The following is a 23,195-nucleotide window of genomic DNA, read 5'->3' as shown; positions in this document are numbered from 1 at the left end:
TATGTGTCAAACATTGTTCTAAGTGCTGAAGTAGGAACAGGTTAATTATGTCAGACATGTTTTCTCTGTCCCTCACGGAGCTCACAGTCTAAGTAGAAGGGAGAACATATTTAATCCCCAGTTTTACAGTTGAGGAAACTGAGGCATGGAGAAGTTAAGTGACTTGTCCAAGGTCATGCGGCAAGCAGTTGGCAGCGCCGGGATTAGTGGGAACTGACTTGACCAAGGTCACAGAGCAGACAAGTGGTGGAGCTGGAATTAGAACCCATGACCTTCTATCTCCCAGATCTGTGCTCTATCCACCATGTCATGCTGCTTCTCCAAAAATCTCTACGGCAGCAGCCGTCACAAACAAGATGCGGACCCGTGTGGGGAAACTCCACTGGATTTCGAGTCCAACGCCTTAACCACTCGGCCTCCGTGACATATCACCAGGAGATTTTGTTCTCAGTAAGAGTTGATTAATTCCCGTTAATGTCCTAATGTGAAAAGACTAGTGTGAAAAATCGTCACGAAAGAATTAATCTGAGAAGTAAAACTGTTCCTTGAGGAATATTTTTCTTCAAAAAAAAAATAAAATTCACATGAATATAAACGCACACGAGTAATGCTTACGTTAGAGACCAAACCAGTTCCAACTGAAGTTTTTAAGAGGCACTTTTATTATGGTCATAATTCTATACAGTGGTGAACCTGAAGCCCAATGCCACATTATAGTCACGGTCTTTGGTCCAGGTAGATAAAATTATATATTAAGATGACTCATAGTGTTACTTTCACCTTTAATCTGGCAACAAAAAAATACTGTTAACCAAGTCCACTTGGGCAGGATCGGCGTGCACTGTTTGTTCAACTTCCTCTTATCTAACTGCCGTTGGTGACATATTGAAGGTACAATCCGCATTTGAGACCCTTGGAAAAATGAGTGGACTGGGTTCTTCATCGGCTGACGGGATTCTTATTGAAGTGTAGAGAATGGGAATCCTAAGAAACAGAGTATCAACCATAATAAAGATGATAATGATAAATGTGATATTTGATAAGCACTTACTATGCACCAGGTCTTGTGCTAAGCACTGGGGTGGATACAAGCAAATCAAATTGGACAGTCCCTGTCCCACATGGGGCTCAGAGTCTTAATCCTCATTTTACAGATGAGGGAATTGAGGTGCAGAGAAGTGGCTTAACCAAGGTCACGCAGCAGACAAGTGGAGGAGCTGGGATTAGAACCCAGGTCCTTCTGATTCCCAGGCCCAAGCTCTATCAACAGTTTACTCAGAGGACATCTGCAATTTATAATTAATCAATCGTATGGACGGAGTGCTTAGGATGGGCGGAATAGTGTAGAAAGCGCTTGGGAGCATACAGTATTATAGAGTGATCAGATATATTCCCTGCCCAAAAGGAGGTAAAGGCACATTTTGTCACCTTGCCTAGGGGTATTTTGGTGAAGATGAAATCTAGCATGCTTTTTTCACCTTCCAATTCATTTCTTGATAGGTTATTGGCTCAGTTGGATGAAACGGAAAAAGCATTCGATCAGTTTTGGTCCAAGCATTATCTGAAGCTCGACCAGTGCCTGCAGCTGCGACATTTTGAACATGATTTTCGAGAGGTACAGTGCTATTTTTCATTTCGGTCTCAAACTAGATAACTGCTTTGTTGTCTGAGGTTAAACATCTCTGACTTTTCCTTAGGGTTTTTTAATATTGATTTCTACCCACTTCATGCCGCCTTTCCTGCCTCCATTCCGGAATAGAACCCCCGGTGGGACAGTGGAGTTCAAATTGAGAAATTCTGCCAAGGCCTTTTTTTTTCAAGTTTATGGTATTAAGCGCTTACTATGTGCCAGGCAGTGTACTAAGCGCTGGAGTAAGAACCAAGCTCATCAGGTTCGACAGCTTCCATGTCCCACATGGGACTCACAATTTTAATCCCCATTTTACAGATGAGGTAACAGGCACAGAGAAGCGAAGTGACTTTCCCACGGTCACACAGCAGATAAGGGGCGGAGCTGCAATTAGAACCCTGGTCCTTTTGACCTGGGTTTTATAAAGCCATGGCATAATGCTGAGTCCATGGGTCTCATGCAGGTGAAATGGCAACCTCTGCACAAAATAAAAACTTCTCACTCTAGGCTTCAAGGCTGTCCATCACCTTGCCCCTTCCTACCTCTCCTCCCGCTCTCTTTCCACCGCCCACCCCACACGCTCCGCTCCTCTGCCGCCCGCCTCCTCACCGTCCCCTGTTCTCGCCTATCCCGCCATCGACCCCCGGGCCACGTCCTTCCGGGGTCATGGAACGCCCTCCCTCCTCACCTCTGCCAAACTAATTCTCTTCCCCTCTTCAAAACCCTACTTAAAGCTCACCTCCTCCAAGAGGCCTTCCCAGACTGAGCTCCCCTTTTCCCTCTGCTCCCTCTACCCCCCCCCACCTCTCCGCAGCTAAACCCTCTTCTCCCCGCTTTCCCACCGCTCCTCCCCCTCTCCCGTCCCATCCCCTCAGCACTGTACTCGTCCGCTCAACTGTATTTATCTTCATCACCCTATTTATTTTGTTAATGAGATGTACATCACCCTGATTCTATTTTCTGCTATTGTTTTAATGAGATGTTCTTACCCTCGATTCTATTTATTGCCACTGTTCTTGTCCGTCCGTCTCCCCCGATTAGACCGTAAGCCCGTCAAAGGGCAGGGACTGTCTCTGTTACCGATTTGTACATTCCAAGCGCTTAGTACAGCGCTCTGCACATAGTAAGCGCTCAATAAATACTAATGAATGAATGAATGAGTAATCAGAGAGCGTGGACGAGCAGGTGTTCCAAAGCAGTGTGGCTTAGTGGATAGATCACAGGCTTGGGATTCAGAAGGTCCTGAGTTCTAGTCCTAGCTCCACCACATGTCTGCTGTGTGACCTTGGTAACTCCTGCTTCCCCCATCTGTAAAATGGGGATTAAGAGTGTGAGCCCCATGTGGGACAGGGACTGTGTCTAACCTGATAAACTTCTATCTACCCCAGGATTTAGAACAGTGCTTGGCGCATAATAAATGCTTAACAAGTACTATAATTGGAGAAGCAGCGTGGCATAGTGGAAGGAGCACGGGCTTGGGAGTCAGACGAAATAGGTTCTCATCCCGGCTCCGCCACTAGTCTGCTGTGTGACCTTGGGCAAATCACTTAACTTCTCTGTGCCTCAGTTACCTCATCTGTAAAATGAGGATTAAGACTGTGACCCCCAGGTGGACAACCTGATTACCTTTCATTCATTCAATAGTATCTATTGAGCGCTTACTATGTGCAGAGCACTGTACTAGGCGCTTGGAATGAACAAGTGGGCAACAGATAGAGACGGTCCCTGCCGTTTGACGGGCTTACGGTCTAATCGGGGGAGACGGGCAGACAAGAGCAATGGCAATAAATAGAATCAAGGGGAAGAACACTGTATCTACCCCAGCACTTAGAACAGTGATTGGCACATAGTAAGCACTTAACAAAAACCATCATCTTGATTATTATTATTATCATTATTCTGTGAGTTCTCCAAAAGGGCGCTCTGGTCAGACGCCCACGCCGACCTAAAATTGGTGAGGGACCTGGACTGTTATTAGGAGCTGGCTGTCTTGCAGGCTTATCTGCAGAGTCATTCATTCATTCAATTCAATCATATTTATTGAGCGTTTAATGTGTGCAGAGCACTGTACTAAGCACTTGGAAAGTACAGTTCGGCAACAGATAGAGACAATCCCTACCCAGCTACGGGCTCAGAGTCTAGAAGAGTCCTGTTGTACAAACTTGGATACCAGTTGTAATGATGCACTCTAGCAAAAATGGTTAGAAAGTGGCCTCTGAACTAAGCTAGCCTCGGGGGAAAATGTCTCTTAGGCTCCCTAGTCAACAATTTATTTTTTACAGTGTTTGTTAAGCGATTACTAAATGTCAAGCACTGTTCTAAACGCTGGGGCAGATACAAGTCAATCACAATTACGTGTCCCATCATCAACCTCCTCTTCCCCACTTATCCTTAGATGGTGAGCTTCGCGGGGGTGAGGAATCATGTCAAATTCTCATTCATGTAGTTTGTTTCCCCAGGGCCTCGTACAGAGCTTAATGCAGTCCTTTACAGCAGGTGTTCCAAAGCAGTGTGGCTTAGTGGATAGATCACAGGAATGTACAGAGCTTGTATATTCCAAGCGCTTACAAACAATGGCAATAAATAGAATCGAGGGGAAGAACATCTCATTAAAACAATAGCAGATAAATAGAATCAGGGTGATGTACCTCTCATTAACAAAATAAATAGGGTGATGAAGATATATACAGTTGAGCGGACGAGTACAGTGCTGAGGGGATGGGATGGGAGAGGGGGAGGAGCAGTGGGAAAGGGGGGAGAAGAGGGTTTAGCTGCGGAGAGGTGAAGGGCGGGTAGAAGGAGCAGAGGGAAAAGGGGAGCTCAGTGTGGGAGCTTGCTGTCTCTGTCCCACATGGGGCTCACAGTCTAAGTAGGAGGAAAAACAACCTTGGCATTGTCCTTGACTCCTCTCTGGAATTCAACCCACAAATTCAGTCCATCACTAAATCCTATCGGTCCCATCTTCACAACATCGCTGAAATCCTCCCTTTCCTCTCCATCCAAACTGCTTCCACGATAATACACTCATCCTATCCCTCTTGGATTACTGCATCAGCCTCCTTGCCGACCTCCCAGCCTCCTGTCTCTCCCCACTCCAGTCCACACTTCACTCTGCTGCACGGCTCATTTTTTTACAAAAGCCTTCAGTACATGTAACCCTGCTCCTCAAAAAACTCCATACTATTGAATGAATGAATGAATGAATGAGTGAAAAAAATTCAACCCCTATTTTACAGATGAAGCAATGATAAGTTAAAGATGAAGATGAAGTAAAGATAAATTAAATGACTTACCCAAGGTGACACATCAGGTAGTTGGCAGAGCTGGGATTAGAACCCAAGTTCTTTGACTCCTTGATAAGGGAAGTGGCCTGGCTCAGTGGAAAGAGCCCGGGCTTGGGAGTCAGAGGTCATGGGTTCTAATCCCGGCTCTGCCGCTTGTCAGCTGTGTGACTTTGGGTGAGTGACTTAACATTACTGGGCCTCTGTTATCTCATCTGTAAAATGGGGATTAAGACTGTGAGCCCCACGTGGGACAACCTGATCACCTTATATTCCCCCCCCCAACCCCCCCCAGTGCTTAGAACAGCACATAGTAAGAGCTTAACAAATGCCATCATTATTATTGAAGTGTGGCTTAGAGGATAGAGCATGGGCCTGGGAGTCAGAAAGACCTGGGTTCTAATCCTGGCTCCTCCACATGTCTGCTGTGTGACCATGGGCAAGTCACTTGACTTCTCTGATTCCCCTGACTCCCAGATCCATGCTCTTTTCATTAGGCCATGCTGCTTCTTAAAGACATGGTGGTGTTGTATTAGTAGTAGTAAAGACTGTGAGCCCGTCACTGGGCAGGGATTGTCTCTATCTGTTGCCGAATTGTACATTCCAAGCGCTTAGAACAGTGCTCGGCACATAGTAAGCGCTCAATAAATACTATTGAATGAACGAATGATGATGTTAATGGTTACTGTCCTGTGCTACTATATCGATATGATTGCATTAAGCTCCGTACGAGGCCCTGGGGAAACAAACTACATGAATGAGAATTTGACATGATTCCTCACCCCCGCGAAGCTCACCATCTAAGGATAAGTGGGGAAGAGGAGGTTGATGATGGACACGTAATCAATCGATCAGTCAGTGGTATTTATTGAGTGCTTACTGTGTGCAGACCACTGTCTTAAGCATCTGGGAGAGTGCAATACGACAGAGCTGGTAGACACGTTACCTGCTTACAACGAGCTTACGGTCTAGAGGGAGAGGCAGACGTTAATATGAATAAATGATTTATGGATACGTACGTAAAGTGCTGTGGGGCTGAGGGTGGAGTAATTATTAAATGCCCAAACGGTACAGATCCCTAGGGAATGATGAAACCATAACAACGTAACAGTTGTGTACGTACAACTGTTGTGTACATACATAACAGTTATGTACAGTCCCCCTCTAGACTGTAAACTTGTTGTTGGCAGGGAACGTGTCTACCAGCAAGCATTGTGGCCTAATGGGTAGAGCACGGACCTGGGAGTCAGAAAGGAGCTGGGTTCTAATCACGGTTCTGCCACTTGTCTGTTGGGTGACCTTGGGCAAATCACTTCACTTGTCTGTGCCTCAGTTTCCTCGTCTGTAAAATGGGGATTAAGATTTTACAGCCCTATGTGGGACAGGGACTCTGTCCAAATTCATTAGCTTGTTTCTACCCCAGCGCTTAGAACAGGGCTTGACACATCATCATTATTATTACCAATCCCATTACGTTGTACTCTCCCAAGAGCTTAGTAGAGAAGTGGCATGGCTAAGTGAATAGATCACGGGCCTGGGAGTCAGAAGGTCTTTGGTTCTAATCCCGGCTCTATCACTTTTCTGCTGTGTGAACTTGGGCAAGTCACCTCCCTTCTCCATGCCTCAGTCACCTCAACTGTAAAATGGGGATTGAGATTTTGAGCCCCACACAGGACAAAGACTAGATTTGTTTGTATTCACCCCAGTGCTTAGTACAGTGCTTGACACATAGTAAGCCCTTACCAACTACCATTATCCAGCACTTAGAACAGTGCTTGGCACATAGTAAGCACTTAATAAACGCCATTATTATTATTATTACAGTGTCTTGCACATAGTAAATACACTTGATTGATTCACTGACTGTCAAGGATAATAAATAAAAGAGCAGTAGAGCATTCTGACTACAAGAGAAGCAGCGTGGCTCAGTGGAAAGAGCATGGGCTTGGGAGTCAGAGGTCATGGGTTCGAATCCCAGCTCTGCCACTTGTCAGCTGTGACGGTGGGCAAGTCACTTAGCTTCTCTGTACCTCAGTTACCTCATCTGTAAAATGGGGATTAAGACTGTGAGCCTCATGTGGGACAACCTAATCACCGTATAATAATAATAATAATAATGATGTTGGTATTTGTTAAGTGCTTACTATGTGCAGAGCACTGTTCTAAGCGCTGGGGTAGACACAGGGGAATCAGGTCGTCCCACATGGGGCTCACAGTCTTCATCCCCATTTTACAGATGAGGTAACTGAGGCACAGAGAAGTGAAGTGACTTGCCCACAGTCACACAGTTGACAAGCGGCAGATCCGGGATTCGAACCCATGACCTCTGACTCCAAAGCCCGGGCTCCTTCCACTGAGCCACGCTGCACTTAGAACAGTGCTCTGCACATAGTAAGCGCTTAACAAATACCAACATTATTATTACAAGAGCAGGTGATTTATGACATTATACATTTTGAATCTTGTAGGTGAAGCTGGCCTTAGATAACCTGGTGGAAGTGCAGGCGGGATTTACTGACATTGGAGACAGTGTGGTGCACGTGGAACAACTCCTGAAGGAGCGGAAACAGCTGGAGGAACAAGGCCAGGTATGTTCTTCGTTGCTTTGAATAATAGGAATGAAGAGACCGTCGTTAGGGAGAGACCCTGCCTTCTCAGCGCGCTCATTGGTTCGTCGCTAAAAGTGGTAGCCGATTCTCCGCCTCTCAGCAGAATGGAAGCCAGGATGCTTGAACCCTGTCCTCAGGCACAGAGTATGATCATACCACACTACTTTGTCACATCTGAAAAAAACTGGGGGGCTCAACCTTGAAAACGATTGTTGATTCCGGCAATACGAATGGTTGGGACTTGGTAGCGAACTGGTATTTCTACTAGTTTTACATAGATCTCATTTGAAAGGCATTTTGTTTTGCATCTCATGCATGACTCACTAATCTCCTCGAGTTCTCTGACGAGGACAATAAGCAGGTGGATAGAAAGTAACCGATGGATTTAATATATTTAGATTTTTTTAAAAAAAACCTTGATAAAGTTTCAAACCAAAGAAATCCCGGAATTGAAGGGACTTGCCTGTCATGGATAGAAAACTGGCAAAAAGCTGTCTCTATAAACAGCTGCTTTTCTAGATGGAGAGGTGTAAGAAATGGAATCTCACCGAATCCATCCCAGGACTGATCTTGTTAATGGTTTCGTAACTGAACGAGAGGAGAAAGTGGATAGGGAAATTTCAGAGTTTAAGTTCTTTTGGCTGATAGAATACCATCCAGATGGGGATAAACAGAAAGAGCTCATAAGCGGTGAGAGATTGGACACAAAAATGACACAGGAGCCTCAACACGAGCAAACGAAATGTCTATGGAAAAATAATTCAAACGATCTCTGTAGGAAAATACTCTAAGACACCAATCACCCTTCTTGATTTGGAGTTATGCTCCTGAAAAGCATTGACTCCAAAATGAGTAGCTGAGATCAAGAAAGTCAGAAAAATGCTAGCTACCATCAAGAAGCATGTCAACAAAACCAAAAGCATAGCTTTGTCACAACATGAAACCATGGGACTTTGTTAGATCATTGTATAAATAATTGTGGTATTTTTTAATTTTCTATGTTGTTTCCCATCCTAAGAATGGAGGAAAAGGAGAGGTTCAGGAGAAGGTGCAACCAAATTGCTGAGGGATTGAGCAGCTTCTAGATAAATTTAGAGGAAACAATTAAGACTCTTTGATCTAGAAAGGCACTAGATAAGAGAGGGCATGATTTTGAGTCTACAGAATAATGAGGATTGTGGACAAGATGGACAGCATCATGAGAAGCAATATGGCCTAGAGGGAAGAGCCTGGGCCTGGGAGTCAGAAGACCTGTGTTCTAATTCTGGCTCTGACACTTGTCTGCTGTGTGACCTTGGGCAAGTCACTTAACTTCTCTGTTTGCTCATCTGTAAAATGAGCGGCGAGGTAAACACAGGCTCTACCTCCCCTTTAGGCAGTAAGCACCATACGGGGACAAGGACTGTGTCTGACCTGATTATCTCATATCTACTCAGTGCTTAGTACAGTGCTTGGCACATAGTAAGTGCTTAACAAATACCACAATTATTATTATTAATAATTATTTTGGTTCATCAACTTCTACATTACCAGACGAAACAACCTCCATTTGAAGCTTGGCAGGATGGAAAGAAGTAGGTTCCTCACCTAGCGGATAGTAAGCCAGTGGCTTGCATTCTTCTTCTTCAAATGCTGTCGAATCATTTCTGCCCCGTAGAGACTCCATGGAAACATCCTCTTCAGAACGTCCCATCTGTCCTAAAGTCACGCTGGCATGTGTATCCATAGAGTTTTCTTGGTAAAGATATGGAAGTGGTTTGCCACTGCCTTCTTCCATGCAGCAAAGACTTGAATCTCTTTGATCGGTGTTTTGATCACTTGGTCATCAGCGTTTTGATCACTTGGTCACCCCCGTCTGACTCTTTCCCTTGCCACCGCTGCCCAGCACAGGTGAATCGACCTTGCCAGACGCTTTGGCTTAGAACTTTCCATTATGGGTAACCTTACTGGCATAGCTCTAAGTTTCCTCAGCATGTGCAGACTCTCCTGCAACGATAAGGTGTCGATTCACAGGAGAGGTGGCTTGCATTACCAACAGATCATCGTGCAGGCAGAAAATATCGCTGTGTTCAAAAAAGGTTCAGACAAGTTCATAGGCGAAAAGCATTTTGAAGAGTAGGTGTGCCGTAAGAAGGGATCCCCATGTGATGATAGATGTCCTGGTCCCGCCACATGTCTGCTGTGTGACTGTGGGCAAATGGCTTCACTTCTCTGGGCCTCAGTTCCCTCACATGTAAAGTGAGAGTTAAGTGGGTGAGCCCCTTGTGGGACAGGTACTGTGTCTAACCTGATTAACTTGTATCTATCCCAGTGCTTAGAACAGTGTTTGATATATAGTAAGTGCTTAAGAAGTACCATAATAATAATAATAATTACTATTATTATTAATAAGGTGGATACCTCTAGCCCACTCTTCCTATTGGAATCCTTTGGAGTCACTGCCACAGATGGAAGCTGTGGGCTGGGTGGGCTATATGTTTGTCTAGTTCCCTTGATCATCTCCCCAGAGCATCTTTTCTCATTCATTCATTCATTCATTCATTAAATCGTGTTTATTGAACGCTTACTATGTGCATAGCACTGTACTAAGCACTTGAAATGTACAATTCGGCAACAGATAGAGATAATCCCTGCGCAACAACGGGCTCAGAGTCTAAACGGGGGAGACAGACAACAAAACAAAACAAGTAGCCAGAGAGAGACTCTTTTAGCCTTTCTCTAAATATCTTCCCCTTCTCAGGATCGCACCTGGAGAGTTCCCAGTACTCTACCAGTCTCGGCTATGGGAGGGAGAGTCAAGCGGAGGCCTCCCCGTTCCATTCCTAGCTTGGGCAGCGGCTAGTGAGTGGAAGGCAATCTGCTACAGGCCAAAACTCACCTGTGCAGGGGAGCAGCATCATAGTAGAGAGTCGAGGGCGGAGATTCAGGTTTACTGCACAGAAGAAGGCAATGGTAAACCACTCCCGTATTTTTACCAAGAAAAACCTCTGTGGATACACTACCAGAAAGATTGCAGATGGAGGTGAGGCGTTCTGGGAGAGATGTGTCCTTGGAGTCGCTATGGATGGGAAATGACTTGACAGCGTAAGACACGACAAGACAAATATCTTCCCCCACTTTTGTTGCTAGGGAGCCAAGTGGCTCTCAGTTTCAAAACCAATGTCGTAGTATTTTCCACAACTGGCTACTTGCATTCATTCCATTTTGGGCGGTAGAAATGACCCCCACAAATGTGATGTGTGTAATCCAAATACATGTCTTTATCCTTCATTAGCATGAGCTCAGTTCTTCTGTGAATGGACACGTATAAAGGATAATGGAATTGTGGGATGATAGATACACACATGTATTTGTATATTCATACAAGTATAAACTTATGTGTGTATCTATCATCCCACAATTCCATTATCCTATCTGTTCTTCCTACATTCTCTTTCCAGAGTTAGAATTTGGGCATGTCACTCCCCTCCTTAAAAACCTCCAGTGGTTGCCTGTCAACCTCTGCACGAAACAAAAACTTCTCACTCTGGGCTTCAAGGCTGTCCATCACCTTGCCCCCTCTTACCTCTCCTCCCTTCACTCTTTCTACTGCCCACCCCGCACGCTCCGCTCCTCTGCCACTCACCTCCTCACCGCCCCCCGTTCACGCCTATTCCACCGTCGACCTCTGGCCCACGTCCTACCGCTGTCTTGGAATGCCCTCCCTCCTCACCCCCGCCAAACTAACTCCCTTCCCCTCTTCAAAGCCCTACTGAGAGCTCACCTCCTCCAAGAGGCCTTCCTAGACTGAACTTCCCCTTTTCCCTCTGCTCCCTCTGCTCCCTCTCAGCTCCCCCCTGCCCTCTGCTGCCTCCGCCTTCCCCCCTTCACCTCCCCTCAGCTAAGCCCCCTTTCCCTCTGCTCCTCCCCCTCTCCCTTCCCCTCCTCCCCATCTCCCTTCCCCTCCCCTCAGCAGTGTGCTCATTTGCATATATTTTTATTACCTTATTTATTTTATAAATGAGGTGTACATCCCTTGATTCTATTTACCGTGATTAAGTTGTCTTGTTTCTGTCCATCTGTTTCCCCCGATTAGACTGTAAGCCTGTCACTGGGCAGGGATTGTTCATTCATTCATTCAATAGTATTTATTGAGCGCTTACTATGTGCAGAGCACTGTACTAAGCACTTGGAATGGACAAATCGGTAACAGATAGAGACAGCCCCTGCCCTTTGACGGGCTTACAGTCTAATCAGGGGAGACGGACAGACAAGAACGATAGCAATAAATAGAATCAAGGGGATGAATATCTCATTAAGTCTCTATCTGTTGCCGAATTGTACATTCCAAGCGCTTAGTACAGTGCTCTGCACATAGTAAGTGCTCAATAAATACTATTGAATGAATGAATGAATTCTCTTCCCTAGTATCTAAGAGTTGTGATTGCCTTTTGTTGCCAACACTCATTTACATCAAACAAAACATGTCCTGTCAACTACTAGTCTAGGTAAGGAGATGTCATTCTGAACTACTTGTGTTATGCCACACCTAGCCCAGTAAATTCCCATGTTGCAGTATCATTATTTCCATTCCTTTCAACAGTAAAGTCACCCCTACATAACCTGAACTATTTTCAGGCTCCCCCTTCCCTAAAGACTTCATGCTCTGAAAGCCTTTTAGTCTTAGAATAAAAAAATGGAGAAGTGTGATGTGATGAGAATCCATTTCCTCATTATTTACATTGCATTAATTAGCACACTCCCCAGCACACCCACACATTCTCTCTGTCATTGTTTCCAACTTCCCAGCGCCGTGGATGGATTTCTTAAACAGATCTGGCAACCCATCAAGCACCACCAAAACCATGCCAAATAAATGAGTTCTTCCTGTGATCAGTCCTGTATTCTTTCCTCCTATGATCTAAGGGCTTAGGGATCTCTGAAGTCTAAGCTTTTTAATTGGAGATGATAATTTTCCACTATCAATCAATCAATCTGTTTATTGAGTGCTTACTATGAAAAGCACTGTATTGAGCACTTGGGAGAGTGCAGTATAACAGTTGGTAGACTTACAGCCCCTAATGTTCTGATTGATCAATCGATCAATCAGTCATATTTATTGAGTGCTTACTGTGTACTAAGCACTTGGGAGAGTAATAATAATAATAATGGTGGTATTTGTTAAGTGCTTACTATGTGTAGAGCATTGTTCTAAGCGCTGGGGTAGATACAGCGTAATCAGGTTGTCCCACGTGAGGCTCACATTCTTAATCCCCATTTTACAGATGAGGGAATTGAGGCACAGAGAAGTTAAGTGACTTGCCCACAGTCACCCAGCAGAGCCGGGATTCGAACCCATGACCTCTCACTCCTAAGCCCGGGCTCTTTCCACTGAGCCACGCCGCTTCTCTGATAACAAAGTTGGTAGACACGTTTTCTGTCCTCAGTGTAGACTGGTAAAAATAGGATAGTCAAGTGGCTCAGGAACCTATCTTCTATTTATAAGATCATTCCTATGGGAAATTGAGTCTGACTTCCAATGTTTCTGTAGAAAATACAGTTTTCTGGAACCACTTGGGTAACTAGTCCGAGGACTGCCAGTATGCATTTCAGTCAGATACGGCCAAGCCTTTATTAGACTTCTGTGTGGCTTCAGCTTCCCTAAAGGAATCTGCAGCGATATTTCCTCTCTCTTTTCCTTTTGTGCTTTCTACGTTTGTCTCTCCTTACCTTTGTCGTAAAAGCTATCCTATGTGTAATAAAATTCAGATCCCTAGTGTCAGCTTGGATAAAGCCTCCAAGAATTCATATTGCCTGCCTCAAATGCCCCCCAAAATATGGGGTCCTAGCTGGCTATCTTGGCTGTCTGTCTGTCTTCATTCCTTTATTTGGACTTCAGAAGGTTTGTGGGTATTTGCTTAACCATAATTGGATATTGCTTAACCGTAATCGGATATGTTCGATTCCAGTGGGGATGAGCATATCTTCTTATGGTTTAACTACTTTTACATTGATTGTATAGTACTTTTGCAAATATAAAAAGTGTTTTTTATGGTGTTTGTTGATTGATCCATCGATCAGTAGTATTTGTGTGCTTACTTTTCATTCAATCAATAGTATTTGAGCCCTTACTATGTGCAGAGCACTGTACTAAGCACTTGGGAGAGTAAAATATCATAGAGTTAAGCAGACATGTTCCCTGCCCAGAACGAGCTAACGGTCTTAAGTGCTTACCGTGCGCCAAGCACAGTACTAAGCGTTGGGCTACATAAAAATGAGTCAGGTTAGACGCAGTCCATATCCTATATGGGGCTCACAGTCCTAATCCCCTTTTTACAGATGAGGTAACTGAGGCACAGAGAATAGTAATAATAATGTTGGTATTTGTTAAGCGCTTACTATGTGCCGAGCACTGTTCTAAGCGCTGGGGTAGACATAGGGGAATCAGGTTGTCCCACGTGGGGCTCACAGTCTTAATCCCCATTTTACAGATGAGGGAACTGAGGCACAGAGAGGTGGTGACTTGCCCACAGTCACACAGCCGACAAGTGGCAGAGCTGGGATTCGAACTCATGAGCCCTGACTCCAAAGCCCGTGCTCTTTCCACTGAGCCACGCTGCTTCTCAGAGAGAACTTAAGTGACATGCCCCAGGTCACAAAGCAGACAATGGTATTTATTGAGTACTTACCCTGTGCAGAGCACTGCAATAATAATAATGATGTTGGTATTTGTTAAGCGCTTACTATGTGCAGAGCACTGTTCTAAGCGCTGGGTAGATACAGGGTACGATGCACTTTGGAGGGTACAGTACAGCACAGTTAGCAGAAGTGTTCTCTGCCCATAATTATCTTACGGTCTAGAAGGGGAGACAGACCTTAATATGAATAAATTATTTATGATTTATTATGGCATTTGCCAGGCATTGTTCTGAGCACTGGGGTAGATACAAGATATTCAGGTTGGACACAGTCCCTGTCCCACATGGGGCTCACAATATTAATCCCCATTTTAGCTGAGGTAGCTGAGGCACAGAGAAGTGAAGTAACTTGCTCAGGGTCACACAGCAGACAAGTGGCGGAGCTGGGATTAGAACCCAGGTTCTTCTGACTCCCAGGCCTGTGCTCTGTCCGCTATATAACTTACAGATAATTCAAAGACAATAATGTTGGTATTTGTTAAGCGCTTACTATGTGCCGAGCACTGTTCTAAGCACTGGGGGAGATACAGGGTGATCAGGTTGTCCCATGTGAGGCTCACAGTTAATCCCCATTTTACAGACGAGGTAACTGAGGCACAGAGAAGTTAAGTGACTTGCCCACAGTCAGCTGACAAGTGGGAGAGCCGGGATTCGAACCCATGACCCCTGACTCCCAAGCCCGGGCTCTTCCCACTGAGCCACGCTGTTTCTCTAGTGGTGGAGTGGAGATTAGAACCCAGGTCCTTCTGACTCCCAGGCCCAGGCCGTAGCCGTTCAGCACACTGTTTCTCAAGTGTTTAATATTGTAGTAATGTTTGTAACTGCCTCAGGTATTGAATAGTAACTCCCTAAACCATGTTTAGCAGTTTTTTGTTGTTGTTGTTTTTGACTCACTCCCTCCTCACCACTTTTTGTACTCTGTCCTCATTTAAGGACCCCAAGGAAATGTTCACCTTGGAATTTTCCTGAATATATAGTTAATTGTAAGTAAATGGAGGCAGCCTGACTATCAAGTATTTTCTTCATTACCTCCGGGCTCATGTCAATAACCAACCGAATTCAAGCAAATTTAGTCCAAGTGTTTGCTTAGTTACAAGCAGAGAAATAGCAAAATTTGTTAGGTCTTGTGGTAGAAAATATTCCTCAGGCTTCCTGCCCAGAGGGGTTTCTCTTTTACCGGTGGCTTCCTGATCCCGGTTAGACTTTGTCCCCGGTAGCCAATGAAGCGATCTGACTTGCGTCCGTAAATCATGGTAAGAGTTTGAGGCTTTATTACTGCGGGCTTTGAAGTTTCTGTACTCTTATCAGTTTGTACACGTTTTCCTCCGGCTTGTATAAGGTTCCTGTCGGAAATTCTCAGCCACGCTTTTTTTTTTTTAAGCACTTACTATGTGCCAGCACTGTATTAAGCACTGGGTTAGTTTCAAGCTAATCAGATTGGATATACAGTCCATATCCCTCACAGGCTTAATCCCCATTTTACAGATGAGGGATCTGAAGCCCGGAGAAGTGACTTGCTCAAGGTCACAAAGCAACAAGCGGCAGAGGTGGGATTAGAACCCAGGTCCTTCTGACTCCCTGGCCCGTACTGTATTCCCTAGGCCAAGATGCGCCTCACAAGTTTTTGGTACTAGGCCACAATTTCTTCTCCTCCAATACATACAGACATACACACACTCAAACACAGACACACCTGCCTAAAAATAAATGTGTTGTTAATTTATGTAATCCTTAATGAATGGTTATGAGAACATGAGAATCAGTGCTTAGAAAGAAGAGTAGGAAGCAAAGACAGTATTACACCAGCCTTTTCAACAAGTGCCATTTTGGAGTGGGACAACAGGCCTTGTTCCTGCTCCAGCTCTGGTGACAACAGCAGTGTGGTCCAGTGGATAGAGCTTTGGCCTGGGAGTCAGAAGACCTGGGTTCTAATCCCTGCTCCTTCACTTGTCTGCTGTGTGACCTTGGACAAGTCACTTTACTTCTCTGTGCCTCAGTTCCCTCATCTGTAAAATGGGGATTCGGTACCTGTTCTCCCTCCTGCTTAGACTGTGAGCCCCGTATGGGTCAGGGACTGGCCTGATTGTCTTGTATTTACCCCTCTGCTTAGTACAGTGCTCAGCACATGGTAAGCACTTAACAAACACTATTATTTTGAAACAAACAAACGCAAACAGCGGTCACACTGCTTCCCCTCCAACTCTAAACAGCCCTGAGGAAAGGGGACCATTCGTTCATTCATTCATTAGTATTTATTGAGCGCTTACTATGTGCAGAGCACTGTACTAAGCGCTTGGAATGGACAAATTGGCAACAGATAGGGACAGTCCCTGCCCAGTGACGGGCTTACAGTCTAATCGGGGGACAAAGACAGACAAAACAATAGCAATAAATAGAATCAAGGGGATGTACATCTCATTAAAACAATAGCAATAAATAGAGTCAAGGGGATGTACATCTCATTAAAACAATAGCAATAAATAGAATCAAGGGGATGTACATCTCATTAACAAAATGAATAGGGTAATAAAAATATATACAAACGAGCAAATGAGCACAGTGCTGTGGGGAGGGGAAGGGAGGGGGGAGGAGCAGAGGGAAAAGGGGGAGAAAAGGGTGTTTAGCTGAGGGGAGGGGAAGGTGGGGGGTAGAGTGGCAGCAGAGGGAGCAGAGGGAAAAGGTAAAGCTCAGTCTGGGAAGGCCTCTTGGAGGAGGTGAGCTCTCAGTAAGGATTTGAAGAGGGGAAGAGAATTAGTTTGGCGGAGGTGAGGAGGGAGGGCATTCCGGGACCGCGGGAGGACGTGGGCCAGGGGTCGACAGCGGGATGGACGAGAACGGGGGACGATGAGGAGGTGGGCGGCAGAGGAGCGGAGCATGCGGGGTGGGCGGTAGAAAGATAAGGGAGGAGAGGTAGGAGGGGGCAAGGTGATGGAGAGCCTCGAAGCCTAGAGTGAGAAGTTTTTGTTTCGTGCAGAGGTCGATAGGCAACCACTGGAGGTTTTTAAGAAGGGGAGTGACATGCCCAGAGCGTTTCTGCAGGAAGATGAGCTGGGCAGCAGAATGAAGAATAGACTGGAGTGGGGAGGGACAGGAGGAAGGGAGATCAGGGAGAAGGCTGACACAATAATCCAGCCGGGATATTATGAGAGCCCGTACCAATAAGATAGCCATTTGGGTGGAGAGGAAAGGGTGGATCTTGGCGATATTATAAAGGTGAGACCGGTAGGTCTCGGTGATGGATTGGATGTGTGGGGTGAATGAGAGAGCTGAGTCAGGGATGACACCGAGGTTGCAGGCTAGAGAGATGGGAAAGATGGTCGTACCATCCACAGTGACGGGGAAGTCAGGAAGAGGACAGGGCTTGGGAGGGAAGATAAGGAGCTCAGTTTTGGACATGTTGAGTTTTAGGTGGTGGGCAGACATCCAGGTAGAGACGTCCCGGAGGCAGGAGGAGATAGCTTGGGGAGAGGGGGAGAGGACAGGGGAGGAGATGTAGATCTGTGTGTCATCTGCATAGAGATGATAGTTGAAGCCGTGAAAGCGAATGAGTTCACCGAGGGAGTGAGTGTAGATGGAGAACAGAAGAGGGCCAAGAACTGACCCTTGAGGAACCCCAACAGTTAGAGGATGGGAGGGGGAGGAGGAGCCCGTGAAGGAGACCGAGAATGAATGGCCAGAAAGATAAGAGGAGAACCAGGAGAGGACTGAGTCCGTGAAGCCAAGGCGAGATAAGATGTGGAGGAGAAGGGGATGGTCTACAGTGTCAAAGGCAGCTGAAAGGTCAAGGAGGATTAGGATAGAGTAGCAGATCCCAAACTCTCATATTCCAGGCTCAGAAACTGTTTTCATTTGAATCTATTTACGAGAAGCAGTGTGCGCAGTGGAAAGAACACAGGCCTGGGAGTCAGAGGACCTGGGTTCTAAGCCCAGCTCCGCCACTTGCCAGCTGAGTGACCTGGGTCACGTCACTTAATTTCTCGGTGTCTCAGTTTCCTCGGATGTAAAATGAGGATTGAATACCTGTTCTCCCTGTGAGCCCCATGTGGCTCAGGGGCTGTGTCCAACCTGATTATCCTGGATCTGAAAATCCAGTGTTTAGTACAGTGATTGGCACATAGGAAGTACTTAGTGAATCTTCAAATGCCATTGAGTCATTTCCAACCCACAGCGACTTCATGAACACACCCTCTTCAGCACATCCCATCTGTTGTCATAAAGTCGTTCTGGTTTGTGTTTCCTTAGAGTTTTCTTTGTGAAGATAGGGAAGTGATTTATCATTGCTTTCTTCTGTGCAGTAAACACTTGAGTCTCTGCTGTTGGCTCTGATCAATGTTTTGTTTACATGATCATCCGCCTTTGACTCTTTCCCATGCCACTGCTACCCAGCACAGGCGAATCGACTTAATGAAATATCATTACTATTATTACTATTACTATCATGATTGCCTTCCTTCTTGCTTATCCTGAGCTTGACCAGAGGAACACTATCCCAATATTATAATTCCCCTTTAATTTAATAATGGCAATGAAATAATCAATCCATGGTATTTCTGTAATGCTTATTTTGTGCAGAGCACTAAGCTAAGCACCTGAGAGAGTTCAGTAAGAAAGAGTTGGCAGACACGCTCCCTTGCCCACAAGGAGCTTACAGTTTAGGGCTTAGACCTGAAGCTGTAAAGCAGAAGAAAAGTTTCCTAACACTCACAGCTTGGCTTTCAATTTAGTTTATAAACCATAGTGAACTGTAAATGCAGTAGTGTTCAGCTGGGAAATAGAGCAAAAAGGTTAAAGGACTGTTGTTTTGGAACTGTTTCAGAATCCAGTAGACAGTTACCTATTCAGTATGATGCGGGTCTCGGCCAGCCCAAGGACCCAGCCAGCCAAACTCCCTGACGGTGTCGAAGCCGGGGTCTGCTTGCTGCAGTGGGTAGTCACAGGATCCCTGGAGGCTTTGGGGAGTGGATTTTATTTAGGGAGTGGACTTTTCACAGAATAAGAACATCTAGGAGGCAGCCGAGACATCATCTCCATAGTGGAAAGCAGCGTGGCCTAGTGGAAAGAGCCAGAGAGTCAGAGAACCTGGATTCTAATTCAAACATGCTGCGTGACCTTGGACAAGTCACTTAACTTCTTTGTGCCTCAGTTCCCTCATTGGCAAAATGTGCATTCAATACCCACCCTCTCTCCTACTTAGACTGTGAGCCATGTCTGGCCAGATTATCTTGGGTCTAATCCAGTGCTTAGTACAGTGCGCGGCACGTAGTATTGCTTTTAACAAATACCAAAATAATGGGGCTAAAGGGTATGGTCCAAATTCACTTTTTTTAACCGGCTACCCAAGCCCCTTGCCATGCAAACTCCATGCCTTCCGGATATCTTGGGATCTGTACCATTTGGACACTTGATATTCTGCCCACCCTCAGCCCCCCAGCACTTATGTGCATATCTGTACATATCTGTACATACATAATGTACATAAAGCACCATAGCATATTGGATAGAGCACGGGTCTGGGAATGAGATCATGAATTCTAATCCCAACTCCACCACCTGTCTGCTGTGTGACCTTGGGCAAGTCACTTCACTTCTCTGGACCTCAGTTCCCTCATCTGTAAAATGAGGATTGAGACTGTGAGCCCCACGTGAGACAGGGACCACGTCCAACCCAATTTGCTTGCATCCATCCCAGTTTTTAATACAGTGCCTGGCATATAGTAATTGCTTAACAAATGCCATTATTATTATCATTATTATTACATATCTGTACATTATTTATAGTAATATCTGCCTCCCCCTCTAGACAGTAAGCTTGTTATGGGCAGGGAATGGGTCTACAAACTCTGTTGTATTGAACTATCCAATCCTTAATACAATGCTTTGCAAACAATAAGTGCTCACTAAATACCCACTGATTGATTAGTCTCAGAACTGGTGCTAGACCTCTGCTGATTACACAGGAAGCTGCAGATATCCTAGGGGTAGTGTCTTTGAAACCAGCTTAGTTACAGCCCTGACTGGAGGAATTATTATTTCAGCAGTCATAGTAATAGTAGTGGAATTTATTGAGCTCCTGTTGAGTGAAATATACTATACTCAACACCCAGGAAAGTAGACCAGAAAAAAACACATCTTCTCTGCCCATTGTAAGGAGTTTACAATCTAATGGGGAGGAAAAAATGATGGAAAATAATGGGAGCAGTAGGAAGAACAAGGATCACATAAGACGGAGGACAAATACTCCAGGATGAGGTATCAGAATAAAGACTTGAATACACAGTTGACCGATGATGGATTTAAATAAATTGGTATTGAAGGGCCTGTCACTATGATCTGGTCTGTTGGGAATTAGTCAGGGATATCCATTTAAGCCCCAGGATGCTGTAATCCTAAAAAATAAAAAATGGTAGCTTCCGGTTCTGGCTTTTAATTGAGATTGTGTCTGCTCATCACCCCCAGAGCTCGGGTAATTAACAACGTAAGATCTACCCATCTCAGAAGAAACGTCCCTTAGCAGATAGACTCTATTGCTCCCAATACAGTCACTCATGTGGGTCACATCACCCCTTCATTAACATTGAACACCAACTGCAAATTGGGGTTGTTTGGAGAAAGTTGAGTTTGGCAGCATCCCAGTTCCAATAAGGAAATTGCAGACCACAGAAAAAGAATAATGATGCCTTCACCTTGAAGGATCAATAGAAAGTGCTATAGAGGCAAGGAGTATGGTTGGGAAGAGTGGTTCTGATTTGACTTCATGTACTCAATGAATCAATTGTATTTATTGAGCACTTACTAATAATAACAACAATAATAATAACAGTAATAATTCCCACCTGTGTATTCTCTCTCAGGGCATAGTGCAGTGCTCTGCACACAATAAGCACTTAATAAATACCTTTGCTACTACTAGTAGCAGTACTAGTACTAATAGTAATAATGTTGGTATTTGTTAAGCGCTTACTATGTGCAGAGCACTGTTCTAAGCGCTGGGGGAGATACAGGGTCATCAGCTTGTCCCACGTGAGGCTCACAGTTAATCCGCATTTTACAGATGAGGGAACTGAAGCCCAGAGAAGTGAAATGACTTGCCCACAGTCACACAGCTGACAAGAGGCAGAGCCGGGAGTCGAACCCATGACCTCTGACGCCGAAGCCAGGCTCTTTCCACTGAGCCACGCTGCTAGTCCTGCTACTACTACTTTGCTACACAAGAAGCAGCGTGACTCAGTGGAACGAGCACAGGCTTTGGAGTCAGAGGTCACAGGTTCGAATCCTGGCTCTGCCACTTGTCAGCTGGGTGACGGTGGGCAAGTCACTTCACTTCTCTGTGCCTCAGTTCCCTCATCTGTAAAATGGGGATGAAGACTGTGAGCCTCACGTGGGACAACCTGGTTACCCTGTATCTACCCCGGCGCTTAGAACAGTGCTCTGCACATAGTAAGTGCTTAACAAATACCAACATTACTATTATTATCTCTGGTATTTGTTTAGCACTGTTCTAAGTGCTGGGGTAGATACAGGGTAATCAGGTTAAGCACGGTCCCTGCTGTCCCACATGGGGCTCACAGACTTAATCCCCATTTTTACAGAGGAAGAAACTGGGGCACAGAGAAGTTGAGTGGGCATCCACAGCCCAAAGTCACAAAACACACAAATGGCAGAACCCAGGTCCTTCTGACTCCCAGGCCTTTGCTTTATCCGCTAGGCCGTACTGCTTACTGGGTGCCGGGCACTTTACTAAGGTCTTGGGAGAGTATAACACCCTAATAACAGACCACAGGAAGGCTTCTCCACCGTACGTGTGCTGGTTACCCTCGTTCCAGGCCGGACCTTCTCAAGGAAGACTCAAGGACGGCTCCAGAAGCCTTGGCCAAATTGGCCCTCCTTATGATAATACTAGCAATAATTGTGATGTTTGCTAAATGTCAAGCACTGTACAAAGCAGGGACGACAGAGACTGTGTCTCAATCAGTTGTATTTATTGAGCACTTATTGGTTGCAGAGCACTGTACTAAGCACTAGGAGAGTACACTGTAACAGAGTTGGTAGACACATCTAGGAGAGTACACTATAAGAGTTGGTAGCCCATCCCCTGCCCACAAAGAGCTTCCAGTTTGGAGGGGGAAGCAGGCATTAACATAAATAGACTGGATGTGAACAGTGTCTTGTCATTTTACATTCATTTTACACACAGGATGAGGATCGAGACTGTGAGCCCCACGTGGGACAGGGACTGCGTCCAACCCGATTGGCTTGTTTCCACCCCAGCTCTCAGTGTAGTCCCTGGCACATAATAAGCACTTAGTAAACACCATAATTATCAGAAATGCGATTGACTGATTGATTAATGTCTGTCTCTCCCTCTAGACTGGTAGCTCGTTGTGGGCAGGGAATGTGACTGTTATCTTGTTCTATTGTACTCTCCCAAGTGCTTAGTACAGTGTTCGACACATGCTCTGCACACAGTAAGGGTTCAATAAATACGATTGACTGACTGCATAAGTACATAGGTGTCTCATATGGTTATTTGTGCCTGACACATAGTAAGCCCTTAACAAATAGCACGATTATTATTATTGTTATTATTGTTTGAGAAGCAGCACGGCACAGTGGATAGAGCTCGGGCCTGGGAATCAGAAGATCGTGGGTTCTCATCCTGGCTCTGCCACTTGTCTGCTTTGTGACCTTGGGCAAGTCACTTCACTTCTCTGTGCCTCAGTTCCTTCATCTCTAAAATGGGAATTAAGACTGGGAGCCCCACGTGGGACAACCTGATTACCTTGTAGCTACCCCAAAGCTAAAAACAGTGCTTGGTACATAGTAAGTGCTTAACAAATACAATAATAAGAATGTCACTTTACTTCCCTGGGCTTCAGTTACCTCATCTGATAAATGGGCATTGAGACTGTGAGCCTCACGTGGGAAAGGGACCGTGTCCATCCCGATTTGCTTGTATCCACCCTAGGGCTTCGTACAGCGCGTGGCACACAGTAAGTGC

The 23,195-nt window shown here is 45.4% G+C and overlaps 1 protein-coding gene, 1 long non-coding RNA gene and 1 other non-coding gene across 11 annotated transcripts in view; 2 read left to right on the top strand and 1 right to left on the bottom strand.

The window, feature by feature from the left end:
- MCF2L2 (MCF.2 cell line derived transforming sequence-like 2) overlaps positions 1-23,195 on the top strand; it is a 482,616-nt gene that overhangs the window by 223,266 nt on the left and 236,155 nt on the right. For all 9 annotated transcript variants that reach the window (XM_029058027.2, XM_029058038.1, XM_029058021.2 and 6 more), the window contains 2 exons: positions 1,501-1,615; positions 7,380-7,499. In XM_029058027.2, coding sequence (XP_028913860.1) covers positions 1,501-1,615; positions 7,380-7,499 — 235 coding nt within the window. The remainder of the gene's footprint in view (positions 1-1,500; positions 1,616-7,379; positions 7,500-23,195) is intronic.
- LOC114809106 lies at positions 640-19,234 on the bottom strand. The gene is made up of 2 exons (XR_003756863.2): positions 19,032-19,234; positions 640-984 (listed from the first exon to the last, which is right to left on the bottom strand). It is a non-coding gene; the product is annotated as an uncharacterized LOC114809106 (long non-coding RNA).
- Positions 10,251-10,388, top strand: LOC114816881. Its single transcript, XR_003764685.1, has one exon. It is a non-coding gene; the product is annotated as a small nucleolar RNA SNORA7 (small nucleolar RNA).

The sequence above is a fragment of the Ornithorhynchus anatinus genome, chromosome 1, assembly GCF_004115215.2.
Source record: "Ornithorhynchus anatinus isolate Pmale09 chromosome 1, mOrnAna1.pri.v4, whole genome shotgun sequence".
Taxonomy (NCBI): Eukaryota; Metazoa; Chordata; class Mammalia; order Monotremata; family Ornithorhynchidae; genus Ornithorhynchus; species Ornithorhynchus anatinus.
Note: the sequence above shows the minus strand (reverse complement) of the source record. Positions and strands in the feature narration are given on the sequence as shown.